Consider the following 25,789-nt stretch of genomic DNA (forward strand, 5'->3'; position numbering starts at 1 on the left):
GCACGTGAGGCGCAATATTTTGACGGCACCCCCGATGAAGCCAGACGGCACCCTGGTTGAGAAACACTGGTCTAACAACTCTTTACAAATTAAACAAAAAATATTGCAGCATTAGATCTCTTATTAAATAATATATATAATTATATAGTATAATATACACTATGCTATCCAAATACTATACAACCTCAGTTTCAACATGTGAAATGAATACAAGTACTGAGAACTCACTGTGTGAGGGCTGCATTGATTCGGCCTTCACAGTAAAACTGAAGAACAGCTTCCATCAACTCCTTCCTGTGCTCCAAGGATCTGAGGTGCCGTAGAGCTCCCATCAGCGCCAACTCTTCAGCAGTTTCACTAACAGCCTCCCTGGCATCATCAAGCGTATCTGCACTGTTTATCTGGGGGTAAAAATTAACACTAGCTTTGATATAGAAAATTAGCATCCATGTTAAAGCAAGAACTGTTAGCCAACAATGTTCTTCATTAAATAACTTTTACCAATTGAGGACTGATCTTCTGCAATGGCCTGAAATAACTATTACCCTCAACAAGCAAGGTGACAATTTTTTTTGTGTCCCTATCGTTTTTAAAATGTGTTGCAGAGTTGAGGTGCAGAAATGGTGTGTATTAAAAATTAAATGAATTTGACAAAAACATGAAATTAGGTTAGTTCTTTCTACACTAAAACAAAAAAACAAAGTAAGCATAGTATTGTAAACTGCAAGTTTCATTTAATTATAAAGCATTTAAAATGCCCTGGAATTTGACTCAAGTGACAGTATCATACCATTTTTCTGATGTAAACGGCTGATCTTCTTAGCACAGAACAGGCTTTTATAGCAGCCGGACAGACTGAAGTAAGTTCCAGTCGGTGGATTCTCCTCTGTCTGTCAATTCTGAAAAGGCAAAAGTCACCTTGTACAGCAGGAAATTCTTCTCTTATTTTTTTCAATAAAAGCAGCTTCTGGCATGGAGAGTGGCACTACAACTTTTTTCACTGTTGATCCCACTGTTGAGGAAAAGATAAAAACATAAAGGTTGAAAACATTTTACATTTAATTAATTCATTATACTGTATATTTTCTCCTGCATATTAGAAAGCTGAAATTTGAGACAACAAGCTAATACAAGATTTAATTGTTTCTAAATAAATCTATAAACATAGTAGCAATTGTGAACACATTCGTTTGGAGAATCCGGTCATAGTCTTCAGAAATGCAGCATTTTTTTGTGATAAAGCTCCTTAAAAATAAAAAAGCTACCTTCCTATGCTAAAGAGACTCATGGCTGTTGAGTCTCAAAGCATTACATATGTCCAATTATCAAAATGTGAAATGCAAAGCAAAGGGGAATGCTGAATAAATGGAAATGAAACAAGTAACATTTTTTCTAAATAAAGATGCTGTTCCTTATATAAATAAAACAATGTTCTTCATTAAATAACTTTTACCAATTGAGGACTGATCTCCATGGCAGAACCTTGGACACTAAGTATTATAAAACAAAAGATAAAAATATGTTACATGTGTTTACTGATTCATAAACTTGCCTTCTCCAGTTTAGCTCTGAGACCATGGTCTACCACGTCCTCAATGGTTGCTGGGCCAGATGGTAAACCAAAGACTTGGCTGAAAAGCCTTTTTGAAAAGAAGTTAGGTGACACTCCCCCGTGGATCAGGCAAACAGACAACATCTGTCCCACGCTTTTGTAGGTGTTGGTGTGAAGTGCTGCATGAGAAAAGTACACTGAATCATCAACCACAACAATTGTGAAAAAGTCGTGATACGCATGCGTAATTTCAAGAGGCTTAATTTTCTAAAAAGTTAAAAACCATTAACTGAATTATACAAGGAACTTTTAAATAAATGTACGGATTTGGTTATTTTGCTTGCATTTAAACTTACCAATGCTGTCAAGTGCAAGGGTGCGTTCTTCTGGAGGCCCTTCAAATATTTGGTGCCCTTGTAGTTTTCCCATAAGCAGTCTATAAAACTCTCTGGTAGGCCCACCATCATCTACGGCAGGGGTGTCAAACTCTTTTTGGCCGAGGGCCACATTGGCATATTGGCTGTCCTCTGAGGGCCAGATGTAACTTATAAATGTAATATAAAATGAATGTAATTACTACTTAATGTTAAATAACTCTCAATATATTATTAATTCAATCAAATATTACAGTTGCATGAAAAAAATGTTTGCTTGTTGCTCTATTAACATAAATCCTTTTAATTTGTCATGTTATGAAATCCAAAAACTCCATCAATCAAGAACCAAACTATTCAAGTGAATAGAAATGACATAAAATACAAGTTATATTAACTTTGATCAAAACGTTTGATACTGAAAAGAAGCTTAATAAATATAAAATCAAAAATTGTGAGCTGTTAAGAACATGACAGATTTAGCAGTTCCTCATCCAACCACTAGTCGGAGCTGCAGCAGCAGCACAAGCCAGTCACTCAGTCAGAGCTGCAACCCAGCCACGGGCTACAGGGCTCAGCTGAGCCAGTCTGGAACGTTTTTACAGTTTTTAAAGTTCTTCTGTGTAGAAAATAAAAAAGGTTTTAACCCCACTAAACGGATAATACAGCTCTCTACAGTTCATCTTTCAGCACAAGCAGCTAACAGCAGCAGTTTAGAGCAGCCATCACGGAGGCACTGCTCGGATTACATTATAAACAGGTCAGTTAGCCGCTGCTAACCTCAGCATGTTTATAACTACGGAGTTTAGTGGACACACCACGGCTGCAAGGTTAGACTGTTGAAGGCTACTGAAGACTATTAAAGGCTATTGGGGGCAGAAATTAGTAGAGGCTGGTTAGATAAGTGATTCACGTCCTCCTCCTTTGCTGCGGTGAAACTGTGACTAGCGCTGTCACAGTGATGTTTATTAACGTCATTAAACGGACATTATGGGATAAACATTTGTATGTCTCAAGTCCACCCGCGAAGTTACGCCTTCCCTCCGGTTTCCACATCAATGATTACACTGCCGTGTAGTGGCAGTAAGCCGTAACTTCGCGGGTAATACAATCGACAATTGTGGGAAATGTAGTTTTTGGTCAAAGCACGCTTCCTACCTATTTATTATAGACACTAAGATCTTACAAGCTCTCGCGGGCCACATAAAAGGACGTGGCGGGCCACATTTGGCCCGCGGGCCTTGTGTTTGACACATGTGATCTACGGCCCCTTCTCCATCGACCATCCTCATCAATGAAGACGATGTCTAGTTTTGACTCAGGGTCAAATGTTGGCCTGTTGAAAGCTCTTAGAGCACATTCAAACTCTTCATCATGAAGAACGTTTATTTGATTGGCAGTAGGAGCAAGATGGTGAACCCTTGCCTTCAGAGTCTGCAGTGCAGCAGCAATGTCAAAAGCTCTGAATAGGGAGTGGGGAGTGGGGGCGCAGAAGAAATGTCTCTTTTAATACATACAAACAATGTAAAATGCAATATCAATTTAATGCAGGCATTATATATTTATTGTAAAAATTGTTTTTCCATACAGCTATGAATTACATGTAAAGTGGCACATAATAAAGGATGTCATTTTTAATAGCAGCAGGACTGGGTAATATAAAAATATATACTGCTATACTATTATAATTGTTAATGCTAAATGAAATCAAACTCTGAAAATTAATATACAAGATGTTTGTGTTCAAGTACTTACTCTTCAATATCCTCCTGGTCTGGGCTTGATGGACTGAATGAAGGACTCTGGGATGGAGAAGGAGCAGGAGAAAATATGGGGGCTGCAATGGGTGAAGAGGGAGCAGGAGAAATGGTGGTGATTGTGGTGGGTGGAGAAGGAGCAGGAGAAAATATGGGGGCTGGGATGGGTGAAGAGGGGGCAGGAGAAATGGTGGTGATTGTGGTGGGTGGAGAAGGAGCAGGAGAAAATATGGGGGCTGCAATGGGTGAAGAGGGGGCAGGAGAACAGGTGGTGATCGTGGTGGGCGTAGAAGGAGCAGGAGAAAAGGTGGTAGATGGTGCAACTGGGTATGGGCCACATACTATGGATGAATTTGATATAATATTCTGAAATGAATTGATAAACAGAGTTAACATATGAAGGCTTACTTAAAATGGCTAAAAACGATACAACGAATACAGTAAACATAATGATCCCCTCGCAGAGAATTACATACAATGGGAACTCACCTCCACTTCATCCCCTGACATCCACAGAATGTACAAAGTACACTGTGCAGTGATTCCATTGTCATTGGATTGAGATAGGAGACATAGCTTTCTGGAGTGAAAATATTTCACTGGCCATGTCTACATTACCTGCAAAGGCAACTAAATCCTGCAAATTCAAATTTATCAAATAATACATTTATTACTTATAAGCATGCAGACAGCTGTGATCTCTGAGGAGAAATATAATAAGGGGAACACATCTGAAATAGCTGACTTGGTAGGAAGCGCCTCCTTTTTAAGCCACCATCAGGATATTTAAACTGAATGACCATCCCATTTTCAGGCTCTGGTATGGAATCAATCCATTCATTTCTTGTATTTATTACCTAGACACAAATAATTGTAAATGTAAGTGATTGATTTAAGGTTTTAGTCTTTATAGGGTAATACCTATTACTTAACTAACTTACGTGTACTCTTCTTAGTTCACGCTCCAGGAGTTGCCTTCGCCTTCTCTCCTAATGTAAAATGAAACTTAAGTTTAAGTGCTATTCAACAGCTCAATCCAATCTACCTAAACAAGAAGGGATTCTCACTGTCTAAACTTAATTTTGCACATTTAGAAAGTGTAAGTTAAGTGCACAAGTTGGTTATATGATTGTCTGCATTTTCTTACCCTTTCTCTGTCTATTTGCAGAGAAACTTGATACTCTTCATCCTGTTGGCAACGCAGGGCACGCCACTGCAGCAAGACTGTACTTTCTCTTGCAACAGACTGGTTGTCATCCGGATCTATGAAAATGTCCTGAAATTATAGAGGATATAGCTTATGTACAGAAAAGCAAGAATTATACTGTTATGCTGTTTGATCCCCAATTCACAAAATAAGGCTTCAAACTGATTTAGACAAAAAGCATTACTAAATGCTTTTTAGTAATATTAATTACTTAATATGTTTAATATATTATTGGTTTAAAATAAGCATTAGATAGAGGTCATGATTTGGGAAAATGCATTGGGAAAATGTTTTGATGTCATTACCTTATTATGCCTGAACATGTAACCTTGAAAGAACACCCTCTTATTGATGTTTACTGTGAAAGAACTGACAGTCTGTCATAGTATGGATTTTAACCAAATACCCTTCACATACCTTCCCTGATCTGTCTTGCTCCTCTTCATCAAACCCATTTTGCTTATCCTCCTCCACCACATCCAAGTTTTGTTCCTCTTCCTCCAACCTGTTTTGTTCTTCCAACATGTTCTGGTTTTCCTCCAGCATTCCATCCCCCATGCCGTGGATATTCCTGACCTCTTCTTCCCCATTTTCCTATTAGATTAACAATGAAAAAATGCAATCCAAAATAATACAAGTCAAATGTGTTTTTTACTTTTATATTAATGCAGACAATGCAAAACATTGCACACATTTCAAAAGGCATGGCTGCAGAAAAGAGGGTATAAGCACTTGACTGGCCTGTCTACAATCCTGATCTGTCCCCATCAGACAATGTTGAACACATTAGGAGGTGTTTGCAGAAAGAATGGGACAGTACAACACATGAAACAATTTCATTATTTTTATCCTCAGGTACAAAGACATCCTTTAAGTGTTGTGATAACAAATGGCACCATTACAAAGTGGTTAATAAGGTCAAACAAAAGATCATTCACCTTGTATGTTTAAGGTGGCAGTAAATTCAGGATTTTGTAGATAAAATTATATGAGGACAAATTTAAATACCTGCAGTTGTGAGGTTTTGTAGATTGAAAAGAGGCAGTACAGTGTACAATGCATCTTATTTGATGTGTGTAAAATAGTTCACAAAGCAGATGTAGACTATGGCATGATGCAGTGGCAAAAATCCCAATCTGCAGGGAATTTTGGTCAGGTCTGTGGCCAAAACACCAAACTGATGGACAGGGACTACTGTCAGATTTAACGGCTTGTGGACCAAAACTGCTGTACTTCCAGGCAATAATTGCTTCAAGAAGTAAATGCAGATCCTTCACAACCAATTTCTGAAAGAACACTGTAGAGAAATGCATACCATGTAGCAAGCTTAAAACTCACTAATGGACCCTGTCAGTCAGTTTCATGTTTTGGCCGCAGTTCTGACAGGAATTTCCAGTAAACTGGATTTTTTTGCCACTTCTGGGAGACCCATATTATTTATTTAAACAAGACATTCACATGTACCACCTCTTCTCAATGTACAATGTATAGCCTGATCATTTTAGTACAATGCCTTCTGCAATGGCCTGAAATAACTATTACCCTCAACAAGCAAGGTGACAATTTTTTTTGTGTCCCTATCGTTTTTAAAATGTGTTGCAGAGTTGAGGTGCAGAAATGGTGTGTATTAAAAATTAAATGAATTTGACAAAAACAAGAAATTAGGTTAGTTCTTTCTACACTAAAACAAAAAACAAAGTAAGCATAGTATTGTAAACTGCAAGTTTCATTTAATTATAAAGCATTTAAAATGCCCTGGAATTTGACTCAAGTGACAGTATCATACCATTTTTCTGATGTAAACGGCTGATCTTCTTAGCACAGAACAGGCTTTTATAGCAGCCGGACAGACTGAAGTAAGCTCCAGTCGGTGGATTCTCCTCTGTCTGTCAATTCTGAAAAGGCAAAAGTCACCTTGTACAGCAGGAAATTCTTCTCTTATTTTTTTCAATAAAAGCAGCTTCTGGCATGGAGAGTGGCACTACAACTTTTTTCACTGTTGATCCCGCTGTTGAGGAAAAGATAAAAACATAAAGGTTGAAAACATTTTACATTTAATTAATTCATTATACTGTATATTGTCTCCTGCATATTAGAAAGCTGAAATTTGAGACAACAAGCTAATACACGATTTCATTGTTTCTAAATAAATCTATAAACATAGTAGCAATTGTGAACACATTCGTTTGGAGAATCCGGTCATAGTCTTCAGAAATGCAGCATTTCTTTGTGATAAAGCTCCTTAAAAATAAAAAAGCTACCTTCCTATGCTAAAGAGACTCATGGCTGTTGAGTCTCAAAGCATTACATATGTCCAATTATCAAAATGTGAAATGCAAAGCAAAGGGGAATGCTGAATAAATGGAAATGAAACAAGTAACATTTTTTCTAAATAAAGATGCTGTTCCTTATATAAATAAAACTATTTTCACCAAGTTTTTACATGACGCATAACGGAGGCTTTTTATGAAATTATTTCTTCACTAATGTAAAAACTGAGCTAAACGTTGTAAGTTTGTCACATTTGGGGTACAAGCCAGCACTTAACTGAAAAAAAAATGCAGCTGCATAAAATATGAAGAAAAACATTTTGTAATATGGATTTGACTAGGCTCCCCATCCCCAAGCACATGTTGCACCCACAAGGACGTGTTAGCTTGCTATGCTACTCAGAAGGACGAGAAGGCTCAGAAAAGTGGCTAGGTTAGAAGGTCTATTTACTTTACATTATTGTGCATTATAACTCCATGAATAATATACATATATTATTTGTTCTGCTTAATGTATTCTTTTTTGCAAACAAATAGTAAAATTCTTACATTTAATAATAACAATAAATAAATAAATTATATTTCAGTAAGATTAGATTTGTTTTCTACAGGACGTTTTCCACAGGAACAAATAATACCTGCCCTTGCCTATGTCACATTTAGGATTAAACTTGCACTTGCATTTCATGTCAAACCTATCCACCAAACCTGTGTATTTTATTTTGACAATATATTGAAATGTATTGTATCTTTTGCATCTGTGAAATCATACAGATGGAACACTGTATTCAAACTAATATTGTCCATATAAAAATCTCACAATACATAATTTATAGCAACTTCAGTCTGTTCTTAAATATTGCCAATGACTTAATGACTGGCTTTTAAATCCCATAAAACATCCATAATCACAACTTCATTCTGATCTAAGACACGTGTATCTACCCGTTACAACACCTGCCAACTTGTACTAACAAAGTTTAAATCTAGTATATTGTGGACATTTAGAGTTCTATTGTGGTATATGAATTTAAATCATATTACATCAATCTGATTCCAGTGTAACCCCTGTCTGTAGCATTTGATCCATATGTATGAATTGATTTGATGTAATCTAATATTCAAGAATGGAACTACCTTAGAATGAATATTATGAAATTTAATAAATAGATTAAAATGGATTAAAGTAGGAGATAACTCAATGTCATAGTACCGCCAAAACTGCCTGCACTATTTATTGGTGCTATTTGGCCTGACTGTAGTATTTATCTCTGTCTAAACGAAAAAACTAATCTTACAAATGAATCTTCAGCCTTTCTAGGGACTATGACTGAACACATGATTCATTAGTGCAAATTTGTTTACTTTTAACAAACTAAGCCTACATAGTGCAGCCTCCACCCAATGAAACTACCAGTTTAGATGGTGGGAGATTTAAAAAAATATATACACATATATTTTTTTCAATTTGAAGATAAGACCTAATGTTAGCAAAATTTTAGTTTACAAACCTTAGATTTAGATTAATTCATTATGCCTATTCCCACTTTATAGGTAATCTCAATCCTTGAAACACAGGTTAGTGATTCATGAGGGATATCACTAAGCTTTTTTCACGCAAGGAGAAGGGGTCAAGTTCCGGGCGAGGTGATGGGTAAACCTATTTCCGGTTTGGAGCACCGCTACGAAAATAAATGGGTTTTATCATTCCTATTTTTTTCCCTGCACATTAGACAAGACGATGTTGCCAGAACCGTCGTGGAACTATCGAGGAACTATTGAGCGAAACTCCTTAAGGGATATAAGTTCTTTTTCGAGCAGTTTAATTTTGATTATAAAGGTAAATGGCTCCAGTTCTGTAGTTGAGGTTAACCAAGTTAGCCTCTTAGCTCCGTGCTCACTTAACCTTCTAAGTTATCATTTAAGCCTTCATCAAACTGTTTGTTTATCTTATTGTTAAATAAAGTATATAGTTTATGGTACTATTACAGGTGCCTGCATTTATTGTGTCTAATGATTTTGTGTGTTTAGTGTCCAATGTTGGTGATAAAGAGATCCTTGTCTAGGTTAGGTCTAGGTGCTACTGGTGTTCTGTCGAGATGTGCTACCCATCCGATATATGCTTCTTACAACCAGCGCGCCCGCACAGACCTATTTTTTATTTTTTTTTTTTTTCGATTTTTCAGTTTATGTTTATCTACAACTCAGTCATCTTTTGTCAAAAGTGTGAATAGCAATTAATACCAAAAATAGCAATAATAAGCATTTAAAATACAAAATATATTTATCTAATCATGTCTAATTACCTAAACATTACTTTTGGATACATTAAGTTATTCAGTTGTTTAGCTTATCCAAATATCCTTTTGGAAGCATATTTATAAAAGTGTGCTTATGTTTGTATTTGTAAATATATGTTAATGGGAAATATAGACTAAAGTAGCACGATTAGACAGGGTAGCACAACCGGTCATAACACCAGTCCTTAAAGAAAAGCGAGGAACCACATAAGATATTTCGGATAGAACAGGTCAGCTGGCTCACGGTTACAGCACTGCAGTTCGCCATTTTAATTTCCCCAAATATATTTTTAATACAACCTGATGGTCTGTTGATTTTTATATAGTCCACAACACACACATTTTGCCATCACGTGGATGAAAGGAAAGTCATGTTTTAGAAGAATACACGTATGATGTGCAGGATTAAGCTAAATAAAGTGGAATTAAACTGGATGCGGACTACAGCTGATGTTTCTGAGTATTCTGGGGTACATTTTTGTTGAAGTATTTTGCGAGACTACATCCTCCTTATTAGAGTAAGCCAAGTATCCTCTTTAATAAAACCCTTAAACTGTTGTACTAAACTACACTCCGTGATTTACCTTCTGATGCTGCAGTTCGGTTTGTTTAGTTCAGTAGTAAAAATCCTATTCATCTTATTCTACTTTAACCAAGAGATAATGTTTACCTAAGGTAACGTTAAAGGATATTGTTCCTAGTAAGTTAACCCACAAACTTAACCAACCTGTCGACCATTGTCCCAGAAGTGGAAGGCCTGCCTTCAGTTGCAGATGCTCGATTAACAAGCTGTTGAAATCGATCAGCTATTGCTTGAAGCCTCTGCTGATTCATTTCTTCTGCGCCAACGCTGCGGCCAGGGTTGCCAGATCTTGAAACACAAACAACTAGAGCTTTAAATGAGCAAAACTCTGAAATATTTACTGGCAAATGTAATTACTACAAATAACACGCTGCTTCATTTAAAAGAATATTGAAAACTACATGCATATAATCACTACTAAATAGATTTTACAGATTTAAATAAAATACATTTAAACATTAGGTGTGTAAAGCTTCCCAGTACTTACAAGGAGCATCACAGGTGCTATGGTCAGCGTTGCGCGCCAAAGAATGGGGGCGAGGTCAGGGTGGGTCTTTGGAGGGGCTTTTTTGCAGTGTTTGGATTCCCCCCCTCAGATGTGAGTGCAGTGGTAGCACCCAATTTTAAAGTTATGTGTTAACGCGGCACATTTTGCCGTCTTAAGACGTTGTTACGTGTTAGGACGGCACAAGTTGCCGTCTTAAGACGTTTGGACGTCTTAAGACGTCCAAAAGTAACGTGTTAACACGGTAAGATTTGCCGTCTTAAGACGTTCAAATTGGACTTGTTAACACGGACGTCAATGTAGACGTAAAGACCCAAAGGGCGTTCCATATCTTATTGCACTGAGACGGCGCTCTGTACGACGCGCCAAAAGGGTCAAAAAACGCTGGGGGAAACGGCGTTTTCTGTGCTTTTAGCGGCGTTTTTAATGCCGTCGTGAAATCATACGCCGTATATTACGGCGTCTTGAAATCATACAGCGTATATTACGGCGTAAAACCCACTCCCCTCTTTTCGATAAAAGGCATCTGGTCCAGGCGTTTTTTGGGCCTTTTGGCGTTCCATAGTTTTCGGTGTAGATAGCGCGACTGAGCGTTTTCTAAGTGCAGATGGCGTGACCGCGTTATCTTACAGGTGTTACACCGTTTTCTGTGACCGTCGGGTTTTGTGACCACAGAGGCCGCTACTTCACAGTTTCTGTTCACGGGCACGAGCGCGCTGCGTAGACTGCGTAAGCTACGCGGACTCGCTTTATTTTCTCTTTCTGCTGCTGTCGGTCCGCCGAACGATGAAAAAAGGCTGTTTACATTTTTAGTAGGGGTGGGAATCGATTACTATCTCACGATTCGATTCGATTCCGATTTTGGGGGCCACGATTCGATTCAAAATCGATTTTTGATTCAAAACGATTTGAATTATAAAAATTTCTGCTTCTGGCTTATGAATCTTATTGAAAAAAAAACCCTCCATAATATACACTGGTCCTGGAGCAAGTAATGTGTTACAAAAACAATAAAATGTGCAGGAATGTGGGTCCTCAGTGACAGAGGAATCACTGGGATATCACAATGACGTTAATGAACAATAAATAAATAATAAATAACACTGCTTTATTACCAGGCTACTAGCGGTGGTGTGTAGGTGACGCTGCTGGGCTGATGTGATGATAGCAGTGGAGCGCTAAAGTTCAGGAGCAGCTGCTGATTAACTAGTTAATTTAAGGTCGTTGTATTTCTTCAGAAAGGGGGCAGGAGGTGGAGAAATTAATTCATATTGTCCATTCCTTAATTCCTCTGTGATGAGGAGCTGAAATGAGCTCTGATTAGCTTATTGTTATTTTTCCGTTCCGCCTTAAATGCTGCAGCCCGCAGCCACCTGTAGCGTTATTTAAGGTGGAACTGGAAAGTTAGCTTGTTAGCTAGCTAACAGTTACTGAAACTAACTACTAGCGATCTTTTTATGCTTGTTATGAAGCATTCTGCCATAAAACATTAAAACTACACGTTAATCTAAGGTAATATAGTGCTTGTTCTGCCATCTTACCGGTGATTCTCAAACACCTACTACGCTCTGTGTGGGTCTGGAAGACCTCGGTTTGAAGGGACAAGCGGGTTGCCAGGTCCAACAAAAATACCCAGCCCAAAATCAGTCCAAAACCCGCCCCTCAGAATCGATTTTGGGACATTTTAAATCGATTCTGAATCGTAGTAAATGAGAATCAAGATTCTTATGTGAATCGATTTTTTGGCACACCTCTAATTTTTAGGTTGTCTATAAATAAAATAAACGATCTTAAACATGAACATTTCATTATTAATTCTCTACATTTTCACGTCGTATGAAGAAAGTAGGTGGGGTGCACTGCAAAATACAAGCTCTTTCCCTAAACAAACCAAAACGCCAGACCCAGTAAAATATAAGATAAAACCCTATAAGAAAACTGAGTAACACTAAGAAAATGTTTACTTTTATACAATTACTTTTATGTTGAGTAGTATTGCAAAACAGAAGAAAATAGATTGATTATCACATACTTTACACCTGTTCTATTATGCTAAACATACATTAGGTAATGTGTATCATATTCAAACTGATCTATAAATAATTAAATTGGTAGTTATAATGCCCTATCCGATATTAAAGGTAATTAGATTTATTAAAAGGGTTAGGTTATTTTTTGTCATTGTTTTCTGTTATTTTGGAGACAAAATGGGCTGATACCTGATTCAACTGTAAAAATGTGCCTTTGTCAGGTCTTACCTTAAACATGAGTTCTAAAGTTTTTTGTGAGAGTGAGGCAATCACTAGGCTTTACTCATACTCTGACATCTGACATCAGAATATGTGACCCTATTCATCTCTGTGTAAAACCAACCAAATCTTCTCAGATTACTTACTATTCCTTCACATTTTCAGCTTTACAAAACATTTATTACTGGACTTAACCATAATGCTTTAGAATAGGGATCATACTTTGTGATAGTTGGTAACAGAATATGTGACCCTATACCATCTCTATTAAATATAGTGTAAAACCAACCAAATCCTCTCAGATTACTCACTATTCCTTTACATTTTCAGCTACAAAAAACATTTATTACTGGACTTGACCTTAATGCTTTAGAATAGGGGTCACACTTTCTGACAGCTGGTATCAGAATATGTGACCCTATGCTATCTCCACTAAAATAGTGTAAAACCAACCAAATTTTCTCAGATTACTCACTATTCTTTCACCTTTTCAGCTACAAAAAAGCATTTATTACTGGACTTGACCATAATGCTTTAGAATAGGGGTCACACTTTCTGACAGCTGGTATCAGAATATGTGACCCTATGCTATCTCCACATATAATAGTGTAAAACCAACCAAATCCTCTCAGATTACTTACTATTCCTTCCCCTTTTCAGCTACACAAAACATTTATTACTGGACTTGGTTTTATACTATTGTATGTGAGATAGCATATGGTCACATATTCTGATACCAGCTGTCAGAAAGTGTGACCCCTATTCTAAAGCATTATGGTCAAGTCCAGTAATAATTTTTTGTGTAGCTGAAAAGGGGAAGGAATAGTCAGTAATCTGAGAAGATTTGGTTGGTATTACACTATTTTATGTGGAGGTGGCATAGGGTCACATATTCTGATACCAGCTGTCAGAAAGTGTGACCCCTATTCTAAAGCATTATGGTCATGTCCAGTAATACATTTTTGTGTAGCTGAAAAGGTGAAGGAATAGTGAGTAATCTGAGAGGATTTGGTTGGTTTTACACTATTGTATGTGGAGATAGCATAGGGTCACATATTCTGATACCAGCTGTCAGAACGTGTGACCCCTATTCTAAAGCATTATGGTCAAGTCCAGTAATAAAGGTTTTGTGTAGCTGAAAAGGTGAAGGAATAGTGAGTAATCTGAGAAAATTTGGTTGATTTTACACTATTGTATGTGGAGATAGCATAGGGTCACATTAGATTTAATTAGATTTATTAAAAGGGTTAGGTTATTTTTTGTCATTGTTTTCTGTTATTTTGGAGACAAAATGGGCTGATACCTGATTCAACTGTAAAAATGTGCCTTTGTCAGGTCTTATCTTAAACATGAGTTCTAAAGTTTTTTGTGAGAGTGAGGCTATCACTGGGCTTTACTCATACTCTGACATCTGACATCAGAATATGTGACCCTATTCATCTCCGTGTAAAACCAACCAAATCTTCTCAGATTACTTACTATTCCTTCACATTTTCAGCTTTACAAAACATTTATTACTGGACTTAACCGTAATGCTTTAGAATAGGGATCATACTTTGTGATAGCTGGTATCAGAATATGTGACCCTATACCATCTCTAGTAAATATAGTGTAAAACCAACCAAATCTTCACAGATTACTCACTATTCCTTTACATTTTCAGCTACAAAAAACATTTATTACTGGACTTGACCATAATGCTTTAGAATAGGGGTCACAGATATTCTGATACCAGCTGTCAGAAAGTGTGACCCCTATTCTAAAGCCTTATGATCAAGTCCAGTAATAAATGTTTTGTGTAGCTGAAAAGGTGAAGGAATGGTGAGTAATCTGAGAAAATGTGGTTAGCTTTACACTGTTTTAAATAGAGATGGCATAGGGTCACACATATTCTGATACCAGCTGTCAGAAAGTGTGACCCCTATTCTAAAGCATTATGGTCAAGTCCAGTAATAAAGTTTTTTTGTAGCTGAAAATGTGAAGGAATAGTGAGTAATCTGAGAAGATTTGGTTGGCTTTACACTAGTTTAAATAGAGATGGTATGGGGTCACATATTCTGATGCCCACTGTCAGAAAGTGTGACCCCTATTCTAAAGCATTATGGTCAAGTACAGTAATACATTTTTGTGTAGCTGAAAAGGTGAAGGAATGATGAGTAAGCTGAGAAGATTTGGTTGGCTTTACACTAGTTTAAATAGAGATGGTATGGGGTCACATATTCTGATACCAGCTATCACAAAGTATGATCCCTATTCTAAAGCATTAGGGTTAAGTCCAGTAAGAAATGTTTTGTAAAGCTGAAAATGTGAAGGAATAGTAAGTAATCTGAGAAGATTTGGTTGGTTTTACACAGAGATGAATAGGGTCACATATTCTGATGTCAGATGTCAGAGTATGAGTAAAGCCCAGTGATTGCCTCACTCTCACAAAAAACTTTAGAACTCATGTTCAAGGTAAGACCTGACAAAGGCACATTTTTACAGTTGAATCAGGTATCAGCCCATTTTGTCTCCAAAATAACAGAAAACAATGACAAAAAATAACCTAACCCTTTTAATAAATCTAATTACCTTTAATATCGGATAGGGCATTATAACTACCAATTTAATTATTTATAGATCAGTTTGAATATGATACACATTACCTAATGTATGTTTAGCATAATAGAACAGGTGTAAAGTATGTGATAATCAATCTATTTTCTTCTGTTTTGCAATACTACTCAACATAAAAGTAATTGTATAAAAGTAAACATTTTCTTAGTGTTACTCAGTTTTCTTATAGGGTTTTATCTTATATTTTACTGGGTCTGGCGTTTTGGTTTGTTTAGGGAAAGAGCTTGTATTTTGCAGTGCACCCCACCTACTTTCTTCATACGACGTGAAAATGTAGAGAATTAATAATGAAATGTTAATGTTTAAGATCGTTTATTTTATTTATAGACAACCTAAAAATGTAAACAGCCTTTTTTCATCGTTCGGCGGACCGACAGCAGCAGAAAGAGAAAATAAAGCGAGTCCGCGTAGCTTACGCAGTCTACGCAGCGCGCTCGTGCCCGTGAACAGAAACTGTGAAGTAGCGGCCTCTGTGGTCACAAAACCCGACGGTCACAGAAAACGTTGTAACACCGGCAGCTCCTCGTCCCTAAATCGAAGGCTCCTTTCTTTGCACCTGAGTTTGTATTCCAGCTGTTCCTTGTTGATCCTTTTATAGGTAGCGTCGCGCTTCTTCTCGCGCCTTTTCACCTCGGCCTGCCATTCCTCCTCCTTCTTTTGAATGACATCCTGTGCCTTTTCCAAGCGCCTTTTCACCGCTTCCTGGACCTCCTTGCCCTTCTTTTCCTGGGCCAGCAGCTTCTCAAGTTGTCGTTTTTCCTTTTCCTCACGCTCCTGCTTGACTTTCCTTTTGGCCTCCTGCCATTCCTTCTTGATGTTCTCCTGGTGTTTCCTTTGCATCTCCTCATACCTGTCAGCGGCGATCTTGCGCTGCTCCTCGATCTTGGCCAAGGATTCGCTGCGCACCCGTTCTAGCTTTTCTAAAACGGCCGCTGGTATTTTCACGTTGGCCTTTTGCCCGATCTCCCAGCTTTTTCCCTTCTTGATTACTTCGCCGATCTCGTACAGCTCTGTCCTGAGCTGTTTCTTGTAGTTCATCTCCTTAGCATCGATACACAGCAGCTTCGTTTCAGCCTCCCGCTTGACCATATCGCACTTCCACTTAAGCACAGCTTTAACGGTTTTTACCCGGTGCTTGTATTCCTTCTCGACCTCCTTGAGAGTGTCCTCCAGCTGCTGCTTCTCGGACTCATCTTTGATCTGATCAATGGCATTCTTGACGGCCTTCCGATCATATTTAATGTTTTCCAGGAGCTCAGCCAGCACTTGTTTCGCCTCTTTTTCTGCTGTTTTGCATTTGACGATGCACTCCCTCTTAACGTCGCACCGCTTGCTCGTAAACGCTGCCTTGTTCGCCTCCATTTCGCTCTCGCAGCGCGAGCGCCTCCGTGTGGCGGTGATCAGCGAGCCGAGGGCCTTCTGCTGTGCAACTTTTTCCATCTTCTTGCGCTGGAGCTGTTCCGCCCTGAGCTTCCGCTCCTCTGCTAAGCGCATCATCTCTATTTTCCTCTCGATCTCCCGGGCCTCGATGTCCAGTGACAGCATTGTCTTCTCAAACTTCACCTTGGCCCTTGCCATGTGGCTTTCCTTAATCCTACTGTCTGTATCTTCAAATTTCTTAATGTCCAATATTTTCGCTTGCAAAGATTCTGTGCTCATACATTTTTGGTCTTGTTGCATCAAGAAATACATTATCGCTTCGCCCTGCTGCACTTTATGAATTGGGAGAAGAGCCGTCCCCAGCCCTATTTATATATTTAGGAGAGCTATGACGTCATCGCCGCGGCTGCGCGCTGCAGAGTGTGTATTTGGAACAGCTGTGTACTTGATGACGTCACCCTCTTAAGTACTTGGGCTGCGACTGATGACGTATTACTAAGATGAGTAACACTATCTTAGATTTAATTAAAATATATGTTTTGTGTAGCTGAAAAGGTGAAGGAATAGTCAGTAATCTGAGAAATGTGGTTAGCTTTACACTGTTTTAAATAGAGATGGCATAGGGTCACATATTCTGATACCAGCTGTCAGAAAGTGTGACCCCTATTCTAAAGCCTTATGATCAAGTCCAGTAATAAATGTTTTGTGTAGCTGAAAAGGTGAAGGAATGGTGAGTAATCTGAGAAAATGTAGTTAGCTTTACACTGTTTTAAATAGAGATGGCATAGGGGTCACACATATTCTGATACCAGCTGTCAGAAAGTGTGACCCCTATTCTAAAGCATTATGGTCAAGTCCAGTAATAAAGTTTTTTGTAGCTGAAAAGGTGAAGGAATAGTGAGTAATCTGAGAAGATTTGGTTGGCTTTACACTAGTTTAAATAGAGATGGTATGGGGTCACATATTCTGATGCCCACTGTCAGAAAGTGTGACCCCTATTCTAAAGCATTATGGTCAAGTCCAGTAATACATTTTTGTGTAGCTGAAAAGGTGAAGGAATAGTGAGTAATCTGAGAGGATTTGGTTGGTTTTACACTATATTTAATAGAGATGGTATAGGGTCACATATTCTGATACCAGCTATCACATAGTATGATCCCTATTCTAAAGCATTACGGTTAAGTCCAGTAATAAATGTTTTGTAAAGCTGAAAATGTGAAGGAATAGTAAGTAATCTCACTGTAAACCCGAACAGTACAAGTTTGATAAATTAAATAGGTTGTAATAACTCAAAAACAAGTAAGAAGTTAATTTGACTCAAATTTTCAACATAATCTGTACTATTTTAACATTTTAAGGTTTTTGTGCTCAATCATTTTAATTTGTCTGTGTCACTGAACTCAAATAATTTTACAGCAATGCCACCTGACCTGACGAAGCTCCTCCTACACATTCTCCTGGGCAAGTGCGCCATACTTGCTCTGCTCGCTTCAGGCGGGCATTTTGTTTTTTGGGCTCCTGAATGAGGTGAGTTATCTGGTGATTTTGCCCCATATTCATATTTTACTGGTGTTTTAGCTACCTCGTGTACTACATTGAATATTTAATACATTATTTGCTAATATTTATGTATGTATTGTGAGTTAAAATTTTCTCTGCCATCTCAATGGTGGAAACTGATAGCTAGCTAGCTAAAGTAGCTAACGCTAACTAGCTTGCTAAAGTAGCTAACGCTAACTAGCTAGCTAAACTAGCTAACGCTAACTAGCTAGCTAAACTAGTAGAAGCCAGCATATTAATATTTAATTCATTATTCTTCATTGTCTCAGAGTTTACATTGCTGAATCAGCTGTGCATATATTTTAAATGTCGTGGGGTAACATTAGCTAAAATCGTTAGCTAGCTAGCTAGCGCTAACGTTAGCTTACTAGCTAGCAGGCCCCTATTACGGCCACCCCTTATTTTCGGCTAGCTAAGCCTTCTTGTCAGGCCACCTCCCGCCTTAAGATGAGACAAAACGTTCATACATTTAAATGTTGGGGGCTAACATTGGTTAAAATCGTTATATAAAAATAGAAAAGTTTATTAAAATGTATTATTAATTTTAAAAAGCTATCGCTTATAGGGCTTCTGGCGCTAGCTTAGCTTAGCTAGCTAGCCCCAGATGCTTTATAGCTGAGCCAGCTCCCGCCTTTAACCCCTTTCTTTTTTTTTTTTTTTTTAACCTCTTAACACGCCCTGGCCCGCCGGAGGGCCAGAAATTTGTAAAATTTCATATTTTCATATTCATATTTTGTTTCTGAATAGTTATGAACAGTTATAGGCTCAATATAGACATACAATATACAATTTAAAGCTTAAAATCTCTGCTTTTCACTTATTTAGCATATTTAGCAGTATATCCTTTAAGAAAATAAACATTTAGGGCGAAAAATGCCTTGGTTGGGATTTTAATAATTGTTATTAATCATATTTATCGTTCATCCATTACAAATTTAATCACAAACAAACAAAAATATTACAAACTCGTGTGGTATAGAGACAGATTTAGTTGTATCTCTGTATTAGATTAGGGGAACTCTGGAGAGGTTTTGAACACTTTGGAGACGCCTGGTGGACACATAATATAATGCAGTGTAACTATTTGTATTTGCATGTGTAAGTGAAGACTTTTAAACAGGTACACTGTTTCTCCTGTCTGCTCCATCTGAGAGAGGAGAGTAGGAAGTGAACATGTGTAAATCAAATATAATTATTTGGTAAATATGATCTGATGCGCTACCCAAAAATTAGGATCCTTTCTGATCAATTTGGAAGGAGAGCTCATTAACGTGATTGAGCTGACTTAATTTTAAAACAATCAAATATACGTAATATGTATATTTGTGTACACAAATACGTGATAAATGTTTCTCATGATTAATCCTGGGACTATATCATCCATAAAAAATTACATGACAATTATAAAATGTCCAAATGTTTGTTTATACATACACCAGTTGATGTCACGTTTTATGTTTTATTTTATGCTATGATTTTATGTAGTTTTTAGATTTTTTTTTTTTTTTTTTTTTTTTTTTTTTTTTTTTAGCCTTTGGAAATATAAAGTAACACAATACATCTCTCTTCAGGTGTCCCAATCTGATGAACCCGACATTGATGACATGCCAATTGGTCTCCTCTCAATCAGTGCCAATTCAACTGATGCCACGCCATTGTGTCCAGAGAGGATTGCAGTTGTGCTTGAGGGTAACATTGTTATCGAACACCCCACATTAGCTGATGCATTTGTCACGCTTTTTGGACTTATGTACGCACTGCATCTAAGTTACCCAAAAGAGTTAGCAAACACTTTTGACTTCACCCAGAAAGTCTTGATGGGACTGGAGGATGGAAAGTTGAGGCCCAGAGTGTTGACCCTTAAAAACGAGCTGTTGGCAGTGGAGTAAATTGAAGTATGAAGAAATGTTACACCGTTGCTAATTCATGCAAGTGTCTGGACATGGTTCAGTTATTACATTCAGTCCCATGTGTCCAGCCATGTTATGTTAGAGTTTGGTTTTCTGATTGCTGAAGGGAGTAGTGCACAGTAGTGTTCAGCGCTCTGCTCATCACTACCAGCAGGACTCTCAATCTGCTGAAAGCAATGCCATAAAAGCTTCTGTAAGGATCCCAATACTTTTTGTACCTATGTATTGTATGTGTTCTTGGTTTTACTTGCAGAAAAAAACAGTTTTACCAGTGCAAAACCGGTGGAGAGCAGGTAGCGTGGCCCAAATGTTATTTTCTTGTTCAATTTTAAAGGAATAATAAGAAAGAAATGAGCGCTAGTGTTATGAGTTACTTTCTTGCGTTAAACTTCAATTTTAAATTTTAATGATTTTCATTACCACATATCAATGTGTGCCAAATTGGAATTGAATGTCAGACAAAAATGATACATATTAGGGAAAATTGTATTTGGTCCATTTTACCTGCTGTATGAGTGTAGCCAGTGCTGTACATTTTCTACTGCTATGATCATCAAGTTTATTTTGTGTTAACTAGACTGAACTATGAGTGGAGGTTGTGTTAAAATTAGTCTGGTGTTGTGTTAAAAAAATGTCAGGGGAGTAAAGATGATTTTGATGATTCAATAATATTATGCCCAAAAGTACAAATTATATTAATGGGACTATTATTCACCAGATGCAGAAAAAACTGTCCAGTGACTGTCCAGTTTTTTTTTTAAAATATGTAATTTAAACACACAAAACTGTCCCTTACACCAGGGGTGTCGGCTCATGTTCTCATTTGTTTGAAGACTGACTAATGGATTAAACTAGTAGAATCAGGTGTGTTGCTGGTTGGTTTGAATAAAAATCTGCAGCCACACTGGGCCAATATGGAGAGGTTTAGCAACCCTGCCTTACGCTGTCAAAATGTATTTATTAATTGCCCTGTAGAAATGTTCCAAAATGACCATACCATAATACGTTTTTTTCTCTCCCTCTCTCCTGTGAAGTTGCATTGGACAGCAATGATGTTCAACTTGGTTTTAGTGAGTTACTCTTGAAGTGGGATTTTTTTTAATGTATTTTATTAATTTATTTTTGCATTGCTACACAAAACCCCTAATGTGTCATTCTGCAAAAACAATGAATTATTAGAGGAAGGGTTTTTTTTTTTTTTTTTGGTGCTCACTTTTTCTATTAGAGAAGCCACAATTTAGAAATTCTTGTGTTAAAAGGCTGTATAATTAAGCTTTATATATATATATATATATATATATATATATATATATATATATATATATATATATATATATATATATATATTTATTTATTTATTGTTGTGACCTGATTATTTGACACATTTTTTTATACTTTTTTTTTTTTCGTATTCTCCACTTCTAAAAATGATTGATCCATTTCCTCAGGCATTTCCTTATGTACTGTTTGTGATTAATTCAAGTAATTTCTATTTTTATAGTTTTTCATTGTATGTGTAAATAAAAAGTTAGTTAACTGTTGACATATTTGTTTTTATTTTAAAATGTGTTCAAGTAGGGGTTGGACAATGAAACTGAAACACCTGGTTTTAGACCACAGACTTGCTGTCTTGGTCACAGATGCGTAAACGTAATTGAACATTCACACTCTGCTCTTACTGGTGCAATGTGCAATTAATGAAGATTGGACATCAGGCTGCTCCAATTTAACCATGAAACCTCCCACACTAAAATAAGGACAGGTGTTTCAGTTTCATTGTCTAACCCCTGTACATTTCTAACAGGTTCAAAAAACGTTTTTAAACTACTGTGAATTAGTTTTTTTTGTTGTTGTTTTAACGAGAAATGTTTTCAAGTAAATGCATTAAAAAGATTTCGTTACCTATACATGATTTAATTGTGTACTTTGAACTTAAAATTATCTAGTAATGATAACTCAATAAAAAGTATTTATTTAGATTACAAGTGTAAGGTAATGTAACTTAAAATTATTTAGTAAATGGTACTTAAATAAGACAGTTTCTTTAACTTACAAAGTTGAGTTACTATCAATTAATAATTTTTATGTAATCAGTTTCACTAAATTTTTTTGAGTTAACTTAACTTATTGGGTTTTACAGTGCTGAGAAGATTTGGTTGGTTTTACACAGAGATGAATAGGGTCACATATTCTGATGTCAGATGTCAGAGTATGAGTAAAGCCCAGTGATAGCCTCACTCTCACAAAAAACTTGATAACTCATGTTTAAGATAAGACCTGACAAAGGCACATTTTTACAGTTGAATCATGTATCAGCCCATTTTGTCTCCAAAATAACAGAAAACAATGACAAAAAATAACCTAACCCTTTTAATAAATCTAATTACCTTTAATATCGGATAGGGCATTATAACTACCAATTTAATTATTTATAGACAGTGTTGGGCACGTTACTTTGAAAAAGTAATTAGTTATAGTTACTCGTTACTTCTCCAAAAAAGTAACTGAGTTACTAACGGAGTTACTCCACTATAAAAGTAACTAGTTACCAGTAAAAGTAACTATCGAGTTACTTTTATTATTCGCCCGTCAAAAAAAAAGGAAATGAATTATGTATTTACTATTATTAGAAAAATACCAAACGATAATAAACCCAAAATGTTGACAAAAATATAATCTAACGAATTACAAAAAATAAAAACGAAATTCTTCACAGAACCAAAGAAAATTACTAAAACATATAATACTGAAAAAAACGGAAACAGCGGAAAAACGCGTCTGGGGATGGAGTTAAACAAACCAAGCCACACTCAAAGGAAATATGTATATATAAACAAAACAAAATAACAGACAAAAACAACAATCTAATGACCGTTAAAATGGTATTAATATAACAGTTTCACCAAAAGAGAATAGAGCTTAGATCGGCCCAAAAAATTCGACCCGACCCAGCCAGAGCCCGTGCACGTTCTGCCAAAGCCCGAACCATGAACTGTCATTATCAGCCCGAGCCAACCCAAACCATAAACTGTCTGTTTTCGGGCTGATTGAATGAGTGAAATATAATCAGAATTATGTTAATTAACACTGAAACATAGCATAAAACTATTATTTAATTAAAATGATTTTTAAGAACACACACAGTGCTGCAAGTCAAACGCGGAGGTGTTCACGTGCCCCCAGAGCTACGTGATTACATTTTTCATTTTATTATAGTTTGATTCAGTAAGTTTTAATTTGTTTTTAGGGTGGGCTTGCTAGTTTTTATTAGTTTTCACACATCTCATCAGAGAGACCAATCTAATAAACGTGAGAGAGAAAGAGAGAGAGATATTTGCTTGTTCTGGAATGAGCTACTCACAGGTAAATGTTCTCACATACTGAATCTCCTGTTTCTATTTCATCTGCCTTGCGCTCATATTGTAATCCCATACATAGTTCTGCAGTTTTTCAGTGTTTTCTGACGTATTTTGCGGCTACACCGCCCGCTGTACAACTCCGCTGTACAACAGCTCTTATAAATAAATAATAAACACGAAAATTCAGTACTTTTAGTTCGTTTTAGTTAGTTTTATAAACACAAAATACAGTTCGAGATAGTTATGTTTTTTTCCTTTTAATTACCGTTTTTATTAGTTTCAGTTAACACAAATGTTTTTTTCACTTTCAGTTTTCGCTATTTCGTTCGCTTTAGTGAACAATAATAATTGGTTATTTAGCAACATTGTGATTATCACACCAGAGCTTTATATAAAATAAAAATAAGAGCCCGATTTTGGGACGGTCTTTGGGTCAGGTCGGGTTCGGGCAGAGAATCTATAAGCTCTAAAAGAGAAAGCGCAGCACCACAAAAACCGGAGCAGCTAAAAAGAGCTTAACTTCCTTAAATCGGAACTTGGCCTGTCCAGGGCAATCACTGAATTGATTAGAGCAGCAAATCGTCACAATTGTGCCTCACTTCACCACGCCAACACACAGGCACAGCGGCCAGAAGCTCAAGTTCACTGGAAAGAAGAGGGGTTAACCAGGGCAAACCAAAGTTACAACAAAAAAAAGTTCATAGAGGCTAAAGTGCAGTAACGGGGTGTCGGAAATGGTAACGGCGTTATAGTTACAGTCAGAGTAATTAGTTAGATTACTCGTTACTGAAAAAAGTAACGGCGTTAGTAACGCCGTTAGTTTTAACGCCGTTACTCCCAACACTTTTTATAGAACGAGGCTGAAGTTGGTTTGATATTCGCAGCTCCAGATTCGTTTGGCTCGATATTCGCAGCCTCGTATTCCCCGGCTGAAGTTGGTTTGATATTCGCAGCTGCCGCTTCACTGAACCACCGTGAACTAAAGGGAGCGTTCACAAACACCCGCTGTTTATATTAAACACCTCACAGATCAACACTGAAGGAGATAGAATGAAGAAAAGCAGTACAGCTGTTAATGAACAATGTAAATATACAATATATTATTAAATATAATTTTATATACACGACCTTTCATCAATTATTTTCTCCAGTTTTACTTACAACATGAATTTGCTGTTCTAGTGTAATTCATTCATTTCCTGAGTAAAAAATATCTGAAATAGAGATTTAGCCTCCTACTTTCAAGAAAACCTGGCATTATCCTGTCCGGAGCTAATTGTATATTGTAAAATATTTATTTTAACTACTGAATTTATAATTATATATTATAATAAATAATAAAAATATATATTTAATACAATTATATTTTAAAAGCCATTGCGCTCAAAAAATATGAGGCAGATGTTCAAGTGTGATTTTGAAGAACTTTTTCATGTTGGGCCAGAACAAATACACATGATCTGAAGAGTACTAGTCTTCTACTTTAAGAAAAACCTGGAATTAGCCTGGCCCAAGCTGATTTTATATTTTAAAATGAACTGGCAACATAGCATACCGATCCATAATGCACAGTTTTTTTATGTAAAGCTGATGTTATAGTGTGATTTTGAAAGACTATTTCATCTTGGGCCAGACCAAATACACATGATCTAAAGAGTAGTCTTCTACTTTAAGGAAAACCTGGAATAAGCCTGGCCCAAGCTGATTTTATACTTTAAAATGAACTGGCAACATGGCATACCGATCCATAATGCACAAAAAAAATTGAATATAAAGCTGATGTTCTAGTGTGATTTTGAAGGACTTTTTAATCTTGGGCCGGAACAAATACACATGATCTGAAGAGTAGTAGTCTTCTACTTTAAGGAAAACCTGGAATTAGCCTGGCCCAAGCTGATTTTATACTTTAAAATGAACTGGCAACATGGTATAATGACCCATAATGCACATTTTTTTATGTAAAGCTGATGTTCCAGTGTGATTTTGAAAGACTTTTTCATCTTGGGCCAGACCAAATACACATGATCTAAAGAGTACTAGTCTTCTACTTTAAGGAAAGCCTGGAAATAGCCTGGCCCGAGCTGATTTTATACTTTAAAATGAACTGGCAACATGGTATAACGAGCCATTTTGCACAAAAAAGCCACTGTTCCAGTACAAGTTTGAA

General features: G+C 36.8%; 1 protein-coding gene across 4 annotated transcripts in view; it reads right to left on the reverse strand.

Annotated features, from left to right (window-relative positions):
- Window positions 1–272: 272 nt before the first annotated feature.
- LOC111190094 (calponin homology domain-containing protein DDB_G0272472-like) overlaps window positions 273–25,789 on the reverse strand; it is a 29,633-nt gene continuing 4,116 nt past the window's right edge. The window contains exons 1-9 of one of the 4 annotated variants that reach the window (XM_049481809.1): window positions 15,970–17,185; window positions 10,188–10,331; window positions 6,677–6,898; window positions 5,308–5,484; window positions 4,831–4,959; window positions 4,625–4,672; window positions 4,173–4,540; window positions 3,682–4,049; window positions 2,446–3,388 (exon numbers count right to left, since the gene is read on the reverse strand). In XM_049481809.1, the coding sequence (XP_049337766.1) occupies window positions 6,838–6,898; window positions 10,188–10,331; window positions 15,970–17,105 (1,341 nt within the window). In that variant the 5' untranslated portion in view covers window positions 17,106–17,185 and the 3' untranslated portion in view covers window positions 2,446–3,388; window positions 3,682–4,049; window positions 4,173–4,540; ... (2 more) ...; window positions 5,308–5,484; window positions 6,677–6,837. Of the gene's footprint in view, window positions 402–2,444; window positions 3,389–3,681; window positions 4,541–4,624; window positions 4,673–4,830; window positions 4,960–5,307; window positions 5,485–6,676; window positions 6,899–10,187; window positions 10,332–15,969; window positions 17,186–25,789 lie in introns of those variants that run through there. The other 3 variants (XM_049481807.1, XM_049481808.1, XM_049481810.1) reach the window with 3 other exon arrangements.

This window comes from Astyanax mexicanus, chromosome 7, assembly GCF_023375975.1.
Source record: "Astyanax mexicanus isolate ESR-SI-001 chromosome 7, AstMex3_surface, whole genome shotgun sequence".
NCBI classification, from domain to species: Eukaryota; Metazoa; Chordata; class Actinopteri; order Characiformes; family Acestrorhamphidae; genus Astyanax; species Astyanax mexicanus.